Genomic DNA, 14796 nt, shown 5'->3' with positions numbered 1-14796 from the left:
CAATGGTCCTAAACATAAAAGTTTGAAGACTGAATATCTCTTCAATATCATCTACATTGCATAATGTCAAAAAATTCAGAGAATCTGAAGAAATCTCTGTGTGCAATCTGTGTGAAATCACTGGCCCTGTGGCAGCACTGCATTAAATACAGGCATAGAAATCACTGCACAAGCTGAGGAACAGTTCCAGAAATCATTTTCTGTGAACACAGTTTGCTGTGCCATACACAAATGCAGATTAAAGCTTCAACAGGATCCTCAAACACCACCATCATCTCTGAGATCTGGACTGAGACAAAGTGGAGAACTGGTCTGTGTACAGACAAATCTCTTTGGAAAACATGGAGAACAGGTCTTGTCTAAAGAAGAGAGGGACCATTCTGCATCTTTGATGGTACGGGATGCATCATTTTCTATTGAATTGGCAGCTGGCACAACTGGAATGGCCCAAAAATGCAGAAATGTATATATAGGTTTTAGAATAACATGTGCTCCCACCAGGGTGGGAAGGCCTATAATATTTCAGCAAGACAATTCTAAACTACATCTAATAAGTTCTCTGTGTTCTATTGTGAATAAATTATGGGTTTATGAGCTTTGCAAATTATCGTGCAAATGTGGAAAATTAAATTTAACTGAATTTACATTTCTGGCAATGTGCAAATTGGTCAGGATAATAAGCACTGTAAAGGTGGAATTGCAACACGTTGTATGTGTGCAAAAACATTGATTTTACTGTAAACTACATGTATTTGTGGACATTTTTAGCTGTGCGTTTCTCTTTGTAGGATTTTAGTGGCAGTAAATCCCCAAAACAAAACATACACAAAAATAAGTTATTCCAAATTTAGTGAGTTGGTTAAGCAGGAGCATGTCAGCCACAGGCATCCATAGCCACACAATGTTGACAAATGGGCGCATATTTGATATTCTGATCTATTTTGTTCTGTTAAAAAAAAAAAAAGCCATATCTTTAACAGGCAGTATTTACGTAGACATGTTTCTTTTTACAATATTCTGATTTTTTTAAAGTGTTGCTTTGACCTGAATGCTAACTTTAACATCCAAACAGGCTTAGAATGCTAACATGTTGATGTTTTGAAGGTTTTTCCATCCATGTTAGCATGCTAACATTTTTTGTACTAAGCACAAAATTCAACTATTGATCAAAAATAATATAAATAAGAAAAATGTGCTGTGGTTTGTACATGGTTGCTTTTGCACTGCCTACAAACATCCAGTGTAGACAGAGGAGCCTGCATATAAAATTGAATTGCATAAAACAATGCCTGGTGAATACCTTTGTTTCAGGTTTATGATCAAAAAGCTTGATGCCTAAAATTCTTCATGAGTGAGCTGAACGTACTAGTGTTGCAAATAGTTATTGAAATGTCAAAGATTTGTCTTAATTGCTGCTACAGCAACCTGTTTGAAGAGAGCTTTCCCATTATCAGACTTGTTTCTTCACCTGCTGCTGCTTCTGGCCCTTTCCGAAGCCACCCACTGAAAGTGAAACATTGAAACATGAAAGAGTCTCACCTCCCTGGAATAAAAACAAGGAGATGGATCTTTAATTAAAGGTGAGCGCTTATACTATTCAGAACGAGGAGGTTCTTGCTGAATGTGGACAGTAGGTAAGGGGAATGCTGCACGGGGGGTTGTTGGGCATGTATCTCAGCAGTGTCTCCCTCCCTCTGAGTCCCAGCACTCCCTCCTTGCAGATTCCAGCGTTAAGTTAATTGGACAGGGAGAGGAGAGGGCTGAGGAGGGAAGCGTTCAGCCCCATTAGCAATCCCCCTGTGGAAGGCTGAGCCGAGAGGATCACAGACTCACAAATAGGAGGATTAAAATAATCAATAGGCTTCACTCTCTCTCCCTCAGCACAGGCAGCCCTGTGTACAACACTCACACACACAAACACGCACCATTACAAAGATATGCACACACACGCACACGCTCCTGAGCAAATACAAACACACCAAGAGTCTGAGGAATATTAGTTCAAGGAGCGCTACTCTGCCCAGTGGTGTCTGTGGACTTTCACAAATTAGTCTGGGTCAGGCAACATTCACACACATGCACACACACACACACACACCTATTCTTTGTTAATGAAGGTTAATTCAGCCTCTGACTAAACGAGGACCAGTTTAAAGGTCAGGAACATGAAAACTGTCTGACATATCTATATTTTGCTCAGTTATTTCTGAACTTTAATGGCTGCTGAATTTGCTCCCACATAAAAGACTTTTGTATACACACACACACACATACACACACACACATATATATATATATATATATATATATATATATATATATATATATATATATATATATATATATATATACATATATATATATATATATATATATATATATACAACAAGTAGGCATGCTACAAACTTTACTCGAGTCATTTAGACAGCCGTTAGCACATGATTCTCCTTATGGGGACCTGATGTGTTTAATATGCTGCTGAGAATATAGCCCAGAAGAAGCGGATAGTATAGCTTTTATTTTGGAAAGAGCCATTTCTCTGTAATAAACTCTCAGATAGATTTATTTTTATTATTATTAGTTTGTTGTTTCAGCAACATTAAATTTAAAAACTGTACTTTTGAGTTGAAATCTATATTTATAATTTTAATAAATGACAAATTAAAAAGGCATGAAAATTTTTTTGTATCGAAAAAATATCAAACCGTGACACCAAAGTATCGAACCGAACCGAACCGTGAATTTTGTGTATCGTTGCACCCCTAATATGTATATATCTATCTATCTATCTATACACACACACACACACACACACACACACATATATATATATATATATATATATATATATATATATATATATATATATACATACTGAATATGCTGTGATTAAAAGTCTTGTATCCATACAACATTAAACTTGTGACATGTGTGCAATTTTTAGTTCTTTTACTGCAGCAATTTAACTGAACCCATATTTACATATGTATTTTTGATTTAAAACAAGTACTTTATAAGAAGACATAAAAGGTGACCAGAAAATATCAAAGTGTTCAACATAATAGGGAATAGCAGAAAAAAATATCTACTCTGGCACTTAGCTGAACCAAATCTGGAATCTAATTTGAACTTTCAAATTCTGATAATGCTCACCACCTTTTCCCCACATGACCTTTTTAAATGAAGCACTGCACAGTTCAGACTCCTCATGCGGCACATACAAAATACTGCTCGGTTTTACCACACAGTGAGTTTATATGAGATTGTTCATTTGAGTAGTTTTTGGAGGATTGAAAGAAAAAACTTAAAGTCCTACTAAACACACATAAAGATAAAAAAAGGACAACAAACAGACAAAGTTAAAATAATTTTATTTTTATAGATAATTGAAAATCCATTGAGAGATCCTAACCCCCAAGTTAAGATAACACCTCCAAACGCATTTCCTGTAGTTATCGCCAGGCTGAGGAGGGGAATTGATTTAATTTGTCCACAATCACATAACACATGATATACATCATTTCTTTAGGGACTATTAAAGAATTCTGATTCTGATGACACTGAAAACTAGAGGTTAAATAGAGACCGGACACCTGCTGGAAACATGTAAGTGCTTTCATGATTTAAGTTAAAATCATTGACTTAGTGCATAAAACACATATCCGATTCATGTGAATTACCATCAAATAGCAGGATTTACTCACTTTTTGTTGCACTGAATCAGAAATTGTCGTTTTCCATTTTTATTTTTCACAGTTCAATAAAAGATTAAAAAAAAAAATACCACTTGCCTGCCTTCTTTCTTGAGTGTCTCGTGAGCACTCTTACTGACATCCTGTTGCAGGGGGTTATTTAACTGCTAAGGAGGCCAATCACTGCCATATCATTTTTTCCCCACACACATTTACAGGTAAGTGCTTTATTTTAGACTCACCCTGTAGCCCATTCAGGGCCTTGGCATAATGAGCCTCCTCATCCCTTCTAGAGTGGATGCATAAGGTGAATTTTACAAACAGGCACAGGCATCAAACTAACTATTAATACTGGTTATTAAATAAGATTTTTATTAATACTCTGCAAGCTCCTGTACATTTTACATATGCCTGGGGATTTGTTCATTAGTGTGTTCCACATTTGTTGAGCTTTTACTCACACACAAAAAAACATAGACTGGCTTCAGTATAACTTAAAGATCTGCTGAAGTTTGCTTTTGATGACCTAAGGATCCACCTGACTCTCTTATGTAAGACTCCCTTCAAACACTGACAGCCGAATTGCGAAATGATCCATTTCCGGACATTTTTTTTTAAAGTCTCCTTATTAATTGGTCTCAATTTAATTGCTGACTGTCTGTCTGTGTGTTCTGAGAGGGTAGCATAAACATTTTTATAATAGTATTGTTGAAGGACAAAAAACATTATCTACACCGCTGCGCCCCCTGTTGTACTTTGGTTGTCACTACAGTCTCTGTGCTGTCCGGGAGCTGCAGTTTCGCGCTGTGGTCGCTGGGCGGCAGGCAACTTCGACTAGTTGTCTGCAGGCAAAGATGGCGGTGCGGAAGAAAGACGGCGGCCCGAATGTAAAATATTTCGAAGCGTCTGATACCGTTTCTCAGTTTGATAATGTCCGTGTCTGGCTGGGAAAGAATTACAAAAAGGTACCGACCGCATGTTTTGCTATCCTACAGAGAGACCTTCCATTTTTCACGTTGAAATATGGCCACTTACCTATTGGGCAGAGGCAGTGACAAAGAGAGGAGGGAGGGTGCTGCTGAGCGTCCAGCTGTTTGATTCACTCGAGCCGGGATACAAAAGGATGCTGAGCCAACAGCTGCATCAGATGCAGCCACTAACGGCAGCTTCTCTGAGCACTGTTGTAGTTAAACCGATCTAAAACAAGCACACAGTCTGACCTCAGAGGATGGATTTTTGTTGAAGGGTGACTTTAGCCGGCCAGCCCGCTAGCTAGCTAGTAAGCTAATAGGCTAACGGTGAGGCAGCTCGGATCCAGATGTTGGCTCTGTGGCGCGCCGCGCTGACTGAAGCAATGTCCGGTGTTGAATAACACTGAGCGCTGCGCTGGTGTTTAAACACAATAATCGAATAAAAAAAAAACAACACTTTTAGTAAACAGTGATAAAAATGAAAGGTTAGCGATATTTGTGACTCCATCCCCTCCCCATTTACCAATCCGTGTCGCAGTTTTCACGGAAATTTCCTTCCTTTGAGATATCTGATAAAGGCATCCAGCAGCACAGTTGAGTTTATTTTCATGTGTTTGCGCACAGTACATCCAGGCCGAGCCCCCCACCAACAAATCTCTGTCCAGCCTGGTGGTCCAGCTGCTCCAGTTCCAGGAGGAGGTGTTCGGTCGACATGTCAGTAACCCTCCGCTCACCAAGCTGCCGGTACGTGTCTTAAACATCTGTATATCTGTTACATTCAAAAATAGATACCTAATTTAAACTGCTGTTATTCTGAATGTGTTGAGTTGTATCCCTGCAGATGAAATGCTTCTTGGACTTTAAGTCAGGAGGGGCTCTCTGCCACATCCTGGCTGCAGCCTACAAGTTCAAAAGTGACCAAGGATGGTAAGACTTTCTTTCTAGCTGAGTTTAGACGTCTGGGCTAGTGGCTGTTAAGTTACGGTGCTCAGTTGGATATTGGCTATGTTGCCGTTTCGTGTGTAACTCCAGTCTAAACTCCTGGTAGGCGCAGGTTTGACTTCCAGAATCCGTCAAGGATGGACCGAAATGTGGAGATGTTCATGACGATTGAGAAGTCCTTAGTGCAGGTGAGTTTTGCAGCAGTGCTTTTATGGTTGTCAATGGACAGTAGAAAATTTCAGGCCATATTTTGATTAATTTATCTAACAGGAGTAAATTTTTGATGGTTTTTCCTACTGCAGGCATTAAATTTAAATGATAGCAAAGTGAACACCGTGTCCTTTGGTTACACTAAATTTCAAAAGAGTCTGGGAATCAAGCTGCCTGATCATTACACATAGATGTACTGAAAGACATCCACAGAAATCCTACTTAATCAGTCCTGCGGTTTTCCAAGATCATCTAGATTTCTTCATCTGCTGTGGCATGGTGATTTCTACTTTTAATCAAGTACTGGGCAATTAATATTCCAAAGAGGGCACATGAGAAACTGGGACTGTTATGGAAGACTGCACCAATAAGCTTATAGCAAAACTAATATTGGGCAGAACTGAGTTTAGATTATTGTATTGTTTTGTGATTCTTCTTGATTATTTGAATCAGTGCTCGCAAATGTAGTCGTGTAAGTTATGTATCTGCTCCAATTCTTCCAGAACAACTGTCTGACTAGGCCCGTCATCTACCTGAGTCCTGACATAGAGCCAAAGCTGCTGGGGAAACTGAAAGACATCATCAAAAGACATCAGGTGTGTTTTAAAAGGAGCCTTTCAGGCAGATCATTTACTACAGACAGATTTAATTTACATTCAAATGGTTCTACTCATGTTTTCTTGTGTTGCAGGGCTCAGTAACCGAAGACAAGGCCTCCAGCTCCCACGTTGTTGTGCCTATTCCTGCCAGTCTGGAGGAAGGTGAGGTTTTGTCTCGGTAGGCATTGTTACAAGTTTTACTGCACGAGTCAGATTTGCGCTAACATCGTCCGATCTTCTTGGTCCAGAGGAGTGGGTTCGTCCTGTGATGAAGAGAGACAAGCAAGTGCTGCTTCACTGGGGATATTTTCCTGACAGGTTTGTTCTGAGCATTGTGCAGCTCACTTTTATCTACTTGTCTTATTTTCTCAATACATCTTTGGTTTTTAGAAGGTTAAGCTGACATTACCCCTCCTGCTGTGGTGTTACATGGCGAAACTTGTGCTTTTCCCACCTAATGCGAGCTTTAACCTCATTCCCTTCACTGTTTAGTTACGATACCTGGATCGCAGCCAGTGAAATTGAGGCTGCGGTAGAAGATCCTCCCTCCCCAGAAAAGCCCAGGAAGGTATTTGTTGTTGCTTTTTTTCTGTCTGTGTCAGTCTGTATGAATTTAAACAGCAGATTTTCTAATACTCCCTGAGTTTAATCAAATATTTGACCGCTTTATTAATGCTACATGATACTTGCAGTATTTAAATTCAAGGATCTTTTTTTTTATTTGTCCACTGTGCAGCACTTAAATGTTACAGATACATCTGTATGTTTTTGGAAACCTTTTTGATTTCAGCTTGAATTTTAATTTGTCCTTGTTTTTTTCTGCAAAATGAAGTCTTTAATAACAGAGGTTAATATCATGAGTTTCAGTCTTTTATTATAACTTTTATTATAACTTTATTACAACTTTATTATAACTCAGTTTAGGTCTTCCTCCTTTCACCTCCTCCTCTACCATCCTGGTGGTTGACACGATTGCTGAAAATATTTCACTTCTGGGCAGATAATAATTGGTTTATTTATTTATCATTTATTTATTATTTATTTACAGGTCCATGCAAAGTGGATTTTAGATCTGGACCAGTATAACGAGTGGATGAACGAGGAGGACTATGAGGTTGGAGAGGGCTGTCCTAAGAGGAAGAGGATCTCTGCCAAGACCCTGACAGATGAGGTGACCACACCAGACGAGCGGAGGGACAAGAAACCTGGCAGCGCCAAGAAGAGGAAGCGCTCGCCATCACCCTCCCCAACCCCACCACCTCAGGAGAGCAAGAAGAAGAACACCAAAAAAGGGTTTGTTAAGAGTCATGTCCTGATGCATGATGATGTTCTTCGACTCCCTGTTGGAGAAAAAAAACAGAGGGTTATGAAAAATAATGCAATACACATATGTTCCCTTTGTGTGCGTGTCAACAGACCAACGACCCCGTACACCAAGTCTAAACGGGGTCAGAGGGAGGAGGAACAGGAGGACCTGTCCAAGGATTTGGATGAAGCTTCACCTGTTCCAGCATCTGAAGAGGGAAACCCAGCAAAGACAAGTATACAAGTCTACATATATTTTGAAAACACATCATATATATATATATATATACATTGACATATATATAGATATATATAGATATTAATGGGTCCTCTTTTAAAATAATAATCAAGCCAATTCTGTCTCCCTGCAGATAACACCAAGAAGGACTCTGATTCCACCCCAGTTAAAGGAGGGACAGATTTGGGTGAGCTTCACCTACACAATCATATTTAACCACCGCCAACCAGTTTAATAAATGCTTCACCAAAAATGGCAAAGGCTTGTTGTGTTCGGCTGTTATTCATCAATAATTTCCAGTAATAAAGCGCTGATTAATCTATTGACCCTTTCACGCACGCGTCTCTTTTGTGTGATTTAACAGATGAGCAAGAAGACGAGTCCATGGAAACAACAGGAAAGGTACTTTAACAATTAATAGTACATATGACAAAATCATGGCTGTAATTCTGTGTTGGTGAGCCCAACTGTATGTTTGTATGAACAACAGGAAGAGGAGGAAGGCTCCCCGAGTGTGAAGGGCGAGCCAGTGAAAGGCTCAGACCTCCACGAGGACAATGTGACTGAACAAACCCATCACATCATCATTCCGAGCTACGCAGCCTGGTTTGACTATAACAGGTAAGAATAAAAATGCTTTTTTCCCATGTGAGAACAGAATGAGGAAAAGAAAAGTGAACTCGTTGAAATGAAAAGCAGCGCCACACGACGTAGTATTAGAACGTTTTAAGGGTCCATGAGTGAGGGAAATTTGTGTTGCATACTTGCATCTGGTTTTCTTCCAGTGTTCATGCCATTGAGCGCCGAGCCCTGCCAGAGTTTTTCAATGGGAAGAACAAATCCAAAACGCCTGAGATGTAAGTGTTTGATCAGTGCACAACACAGTGCTCAATCATTTAAATTTGTTTATCTGTTAGATATTTAAAAGCCTCTTTGTTTCAGTTATCTAGCATACAGGAACTTCATGATTGACACCTACAGACTGAATCCTCAGGAGTACCTGACCTCCACTGCCTGCCGTAGGAATCTGGCAGGAGATGTGTGTGCAATCATGAGGTAAGGGGAGGATAGGTGTTTCTAACCAGTGTTTGCAAAATCACTTACTGCCTGCGACAAATACGCCAGACATTTTCTCCCCCCACAGAGTCCACGCCTTTCTGGAGCAGTGGGGGTTGATCAACTACCAGGTGGACTCTGAGAGCCGGCCCACACCCATGGGTCCTCCTCCCACCTCGCACTTCCACGTCCTGGCAGACACTCCATCCAGCCTGGTGCCCCTGCAGCCCAAGACATCTCAGGTTTGTATACACACACGCATGGACACGTGCGCACACATCTTCAACGTTGTTTTACATATGTTCCTTTTTGACCCTGTAGACCCCTGCCACCCAGCAGATGATGTCATTCCCTGACAAAGTGAAGGACAAGCCAGCAGATCTGCAAAACTTTGGGCTGCGGACCGACATGTACAGCAAGAAGACAAGCTCTGCAAAGGTACAAGTCCAGGAGGGTGGATAACAGAATGAATAGTTTCTGTTTACTCACCATAATATCGGTGGTTTAATTGTGTTAACAAAGTGATGGTGATGTTTTGTGTGCAGAGCAAGAGTGCAGCCAGCTCCATGAGGGAGTGGACAGAGCAAGAAACACTACTACTACTTGAGGTACACTCAGTGTTTTAAACATGATCAGAGAGTGTAAAAGCAGCCACTGTAATACCACACTGGGAAATGTCATCATGGAAAGATGGAGCTAAATGTAGGTTTTACTTCCCTCAGGGTTTGGAAATGTATAAGGACGACTGGAACAAAGTGTCCGAACACGTGGGCAGCCGTACGCAGGATGAGTGTATCCTGCACTTCCTGCGGTTGCCCATTGAAGACCCGTACTTGGAGGACAGCTCTTCTTCCCTGGGCCCACTTGCCTACCAGCCGGTACCTTTCAGCCAAGCAGGAAACCCTGTCATGAGCACCGTGGCCTTCCTCGCCTCTGTAGTCGACCCACGTGTGGCCTCGGCCGCAGCCAAGTCTGCTCTGGGTGAGAAGTAACTCCATTTGAAATTACCCAACTCTGTAGAAAACAAAAATGGTCTCTTTGTGTTGTTACAGTTTGAGCTAAAGAGGAAAAAGAGGAAGCAACAGGGCACTGAAAACATCAACCAGTAAATAATCCAATAGGATAAAAATGAAGACAGCAAAATACATTTTAATTTTCTACAGTGAGACCATTAAATGTTAAACAACACCTTTCCAACACTTGACCAAATCCTGTATCATTGAAGCTCCAAATGTCTGTACATGCCATTCATAAGACCGCTTTTGTTCAGGCAACGATTTTGTTCATTTTCAATCTACTAGAGGTGACTAATCCATCAGTGTCCTTGTTTTTGCTTCACATCATTAATTGTGATTTATCGCTCCCTGCTCAGAGGAGTTTTCGCGTATGAAGGAGGAGGTTCCAGCTGCGCTTGTGGAGGCTCATGTGCGGCGGGTGGAGGAAGCAGCGAGGGTCAGTGGCAGACAGGACCCTCTGTATGGCCTGGAAGGCAGTGGCATCGCAGGGACCGGCCTGGAGGAGGGAGAGAGGCCTGGTAGGATAAATGCACACAGCATAAATTTTGGAACGCTGCACTACAAAGAAAATTAAAAATAATGATTGTAAAAGTTGAGTAGTCAGAAAAAGTGAATTGAAAGGTTGTGGCTTGCCTTCTCTACAGATGAAAGCAGTGATGAAAGCAAGAGTGACAACCAGTCTAATGAGGAGAAACGAGAGGCCAAGGTATGATGAGAATTCACTGTAACATAATAGAATGTCATTTTATAAACATATATATATATATATATATATATATCTGCTGTAAAAGTTCTGTGGATCATATTGTGCTGTTTACTTTGCCACACAGGAGACTAAAGATGGAGCGAATGAGGAAGAGGAAAAGCAGGCAGAGAATGGGAAGAAGGAAGAAGAAAGAGGAAGAGAACCTGAAGGAGAGAGGGAGGCAGACAAAACAGAGTCTGAGATGGGTACAAAAGGGTTTTGTCTTCATAAGACGTTGCAGACATAAAGGTTTTGGTCAACAGTGAAAAACATTAAACTTTTGTTTCTCATAGGTGATGGGGAGAAGGAGAAGGATGGAAAAGAGGGAACAGAGGAGGGACAGAGGGAAGGGGAGAGTGAAGGAGAAAGGAAAGCTAAGGTGGAGCGTGATGTGGGAGAGGGGAACCTGGCCACTGCTGCTGCCTCCGCTCTAGCAGCTGCTGCTGTCAAGGCCAAGGTAAAATTCATTGAGTCAAGGTGATACTTGTCGTATCTTCAATCTTCAGCTTTTTTTGTTTTTATTTTCTCTAATCTTCTTCTTCTTTCTCCTCACAGCATTTGGCTGCAGTGGAAGAGAGGAAGATCAAATCTCTGGTGGCTCTGCTGGTGGAAACTCAAATGAAGAAGCTTGAGATTAAACTGCGACACTTTGAGGAGCTGGAAACCATCATGGACAGAGAGCGGGAGGCTGTGAGTGGGGAATTTAAGGATATGTAGCATTAAAATAAGAAAATTCTTAAGTTACATTCAATGCAGTGCGTATAGTATGCTGTTTTCCTAAATCATAGACATGTCTGTCTGTCTCTGTGAGCAGTTGGAGTACCAGCGGCAGCAACTGCTGGCTGACCGTCAGTCCTTCCACATGGAGCAGCTGAAATACGCTGAGATGAGGGCTCGCCAGCAGCACTTCCAGCAGATTCAGCACCAGCAACATAGCCAGGCAGGGGGCCCTCACTCCACTCAGGCCACCGCGGCCCCGGCACCTCAAGCCCTGACCGCAAATCAGCAAGCTCCCAGCACACCAGCGCCACAGCCAGCCCCCAGCCCAGCACCACCAGCCGCTTCAGCCCCAGCTCCCGAGTCCCAGCCACCACCAAGCGCTCACACCTCGCCACCTTGTCCCCCGGGTCAGACCCCAGCTGCTCACTCCAGCTCCAACACTACATCTGTACTCCATGGTGAGGTAGCAGCTTTAATAGTAGTTAATACATTTACGTTTGCTGTCAGTTCCTCGTACACCGTAGTTGTAATATTTATTTATAATTATTACATTCATTAGTTGTGGACATGTTCACAGACATGTTTATTCTTGAAGCAAACTCAATAATATGAATGTGTGTGAAATACATGAAATTGTGCAGTGGTGCAGTAACGACAGTTAAAAGCTGCACAGTTTATCTTATCTTTGTCAACAAGTTATTAACTAAGACCAAAAAGCTGAAACGGAGTTCACTCATTAAAACAGGACTTCTCACTGTCTTGATTGTGAGATACTGTTGGCATGATGCAAATGATCAAACAATACCAAACATTTCATGCCACCATGACTTGGGACGGCTTATAATGTTCTGAAACCTAGCTTTCAAACAACACAGTCTTGAGTTATTTCTGAATTGAAGAATCTAAGGTTGACACGGAGAAGATCAATCATTCTTTTATTTCACAAGTACACATCAGTGTTATAGTATTGTTTGGACTACGACTCTAGTCTACTATTATAATATATCATGATTATATCATAGATTATAATATATTATGCATAATTCACATTTTGTGAATATAAATGACTAAATTTAATAAATTAATGATACTATGTTACAAATCGTACGTAACATTTTTCTCCTGTTTGCCCCCTCACAGAGCCCACCGCCCCTCTCCCCGGAGAGACGCTCCACCCCTCAGCTCCGGTCCCTCCTCCACAGTGAGAAAAAGCAAATTTCCTGAGAATCTGAATGACTCTGACCACTTTGAATCCTGCCTGTATTATCTAAAATGAAGAAGTCATCAACCGAAGGAAGAGAACTCATTTTACATTTTCTATTTCTTTTTTTGTTTGCTTGTGTGTTTTCAAGAGGACAATTGATTTGGGAAAGAAAAAGAAATGCCAATATCAATCCGCCTTTGACTCTCTGTTAGAAAAGAAGTCCTTTTTCAAATTGAACCGACTAATGAAGAAAATAGATTTTCATCCTGCGTGTTCGACTGCGTCTCACTTTGGAATTTTAAGCTTGACACCAGGAGATCTGGTAAGCTTAGATGGTCTTATCAACATGCTGGCACTCAGTGAGAAGAAGAGAAAAGACTCATCTCATGTTTTCAGTGTTTTGGAAATTGTTGCATTTATTTTCCTGCAACAGTTTGTCACAGCTAGTGAAGTCTCGTACTTCCTACGCTCTCTAGCGTCCCCCTCCCCTCTCGTACTGTAGGTACTAATTAAAATATATGTAAGACAAAAGCACTTTTAATATGTTTCTGTAGGTCGCATTGAAAGACTTGAAGCAACCATGAAATTGAACTTGAGCACTTATATGATCTCTTTCTTGTCTTAAATACAGTTTTGGAAAGCTAATTGGGAAAATGATTTTTTTTCTCTGTTTTCAATTGTGTCATGTTTCTAAAACCCGTATAAAGTCTGAAAGGAATGAAGACGATTCTAATCAAAAGATGCCACACTGAAATTTAACGCAGAGTGGATGCAGTTTGGGAAAAGTGTACTGTAAACTGGATTTTCTGTTACAAACACCTCTCTTGTTACTCTAATAATAATATGGGAACTATTTGAAAGTAATGACAACCTGAGGTCTTGAAAAGGCCTCTTTTTGTTATAGGAGGTTACTCCCTCCCACATTTCAACAGCACTTGACCGTGGCGCTTTGTGTTTTGCAAGTGCAAATGAACTTGAAGCATCCAGGCTGTGGTTTTTGTGAGGAATGTAATTCTGTTTGAAAAGAAAGTCTGGGATTAATACCGTTAGCGACCACGCACGCGTTTATTTGGATTTGGACTTTGTGTAAACTGCTAAGCCAAAATGTTTTTTCTAATCATGTTTATCATACATTTATTCAGTGAGTTTCATTGTGGTTTCTTGGTGAGTGAGGAGGATGTTTTTAAGCAGCTTGGTGCATTTCGCTTTAAAGATGTAAGAAATGCTGACGCTGTAAAAACACAAGGGAGCACCTTAAACAGCTGACAATGGAGAATCGTGTCCTTAATATCTGCAACAATATCCTCACTTTGTATCCTATACATTTATATATTTTTTACTCTTTTTTGCCATCTTCTTTCTTTGATATGTCAACATTGTAACTGTATATTACCTTTGTAACTGATATTTACCCTCTCCATAGTTGTGTGTGATTTGGACAGGACTGCCGGATCTGTCTGAGATGTGACTGTGAGCATGTGTGTATGTGAACGCATGCCATTAGGATCTGTAAACCATGTTACCGTTCAGTTTTATTTTTTGTTTTTTTACAATTTTTTCCAGTGCCATCTGTTGTTTGAAGAACTTACGAGAAGAAACACGTGTTGTTCTGCACATCATGTCAGTATCATGAAATATAATCCAGTCAGATGGTGAAACTTTACAGTCGATGTCCGTCAAGCCAGTATTGCAGTCCTCACCACAGTTGTGAGCATAAATGGACTTCTTTTATCTGTGTTATTATTACATTGTGTGGATTTTGTGATATGAAATAAGTGTCCGTTCAGTTTCTATATGTTTTTCACTATGCCGAAGGTAGCAGCAGTTCCATTGATTATTATACAGTAGAAAAGTTTCCTCTGTAAATCATCACATTAGTGCTGACAGTTATTCTGGCAGTTTGTATTAAAAAAAATGTCAAAACTGGTTTTAATTACAAAATGTTTGGGAAAAAATAAAGATGTGAAGAGGAGACATTGTTCAGAGTGGTTTGTTGACTTACTAACTTAAAGTATCTGATGATGAACGACTGCACAGTATATCCTGGTGGACCTCGAGGAGGCATCGCCTGGCTGATGCTCTTTATTTGGATGTATCT

The 14796-nt window shown here is 40.6% G+C and overlaps 1 protein-coding gene across 3 annotated transcripts; it reads left to right on the top strand.

The window, feature by feature from the left end:
- Nucleotides 1–4520: 4520 nt before the first annotated feature.
- Nucleotides 4521–14670, top strand: smarcc2 (SWI/SNF related BAF chromatin remodeling complex subunit C2). Of its 3 annotated transcripts, none has more exons than XM_026168071.2 (26): nucleotides 4521–4657; nucleotides 5288–5407; nucleotides 5505–5590; nucleotides 5712–5793; nucleotides 6319–6411; nucleotides 6507–6576; nucleotides 6663–6732; nucleotides 6907–6982; nucleotides 7463–7707; nucleotides 7831–7955; nucleotides 8091–8144; nucleotides 8322–8359; nucleotides 8448–8578; nucleotides 8743–8814; nucleotides 8900–9013; nucleotides 9102–9255; nucleotides 9335–9451; nucleotides 9559–9621; nucleotides 9736–9994; nucleotides 10386–10547; nucleotides 10674–10735; nucleotides 10860–10980; nucleotides 11068–11231; nucleotides 11330–11464; nucleotides 11589–11952; nucleotides 12635–14670. In XM_026168071.2, exons 1-26 carry the CDS (start codon nucleotides 4547–4549, stop codon nucleotides 12697–12699), a joined length of 3153 nt encoding a protein of 1050 aa, XP_026023856.1. In that variant the 5' UTR covers nucleotides 4521–4546; the 3' UTR covers nucleotides 12700–14670. The 3 variants fall into 3 exon arrangements, with proteins under 3 accessions (XP_026023856.1, XP_026023853.1, XP_026023854.1); XM_026168068.2 differs by having other exon boundaries at nucleotides 11589–11957; XM_026168069.2 differs by having other exon boundaries at nucleotides 4522–4657; nucleotides 5718–5793; nucleotides 11589–11957.
- The last annotated feature ends 126 nt before the right edge of the window (nucleotides 14671–14796 follow it).

Source organism: Astatotilapia calliptera, chromosome 5, assembly GCF_964374335.1.
Source record: "Astatotilapia calliptera chromosome 5, fAstCal68.1, whole genome shotgun sequence".
In the NCBI taxonomy this organism is placed as follows: domain Eukaryota; kingdom Metazoa; phylum Chordata; class Actinopteri; order Cichliformes; family Cichlidae; genus Astatotilapia; species Astatotilapia calliptera.
Note: the sequence above shows the minus strand (reverse complement) of the source record. Positions and strands in the feature narration are given on the sequence as shown.

Excerpts from the sequence above, each read along its gene's own strand:
- smarcc2 (XM_026168068.2), top strand. The coding sequence starts at position 4,547 with ATGGCGGTGCGGAAGAAAGACGGCGGCCCGAATGTAAAATATTTCGAA. Across the intron at positions 6,577-6,662 it reads TCCTGCCAGTCTGGAGGAAG|AGGAGTGGGTTCGTCCTGTG; the intron begins GTGAGGTTTTGT and ends TTCTTGGTCCAG. Across the intron at positions 10,736-10,859 it reads AGGAGAAACGAGAGGCCAAG|GAGACTAAAGATGGAGCGAA; the intron begins GTATGATGAGAA and ends TTTGCCACACAG.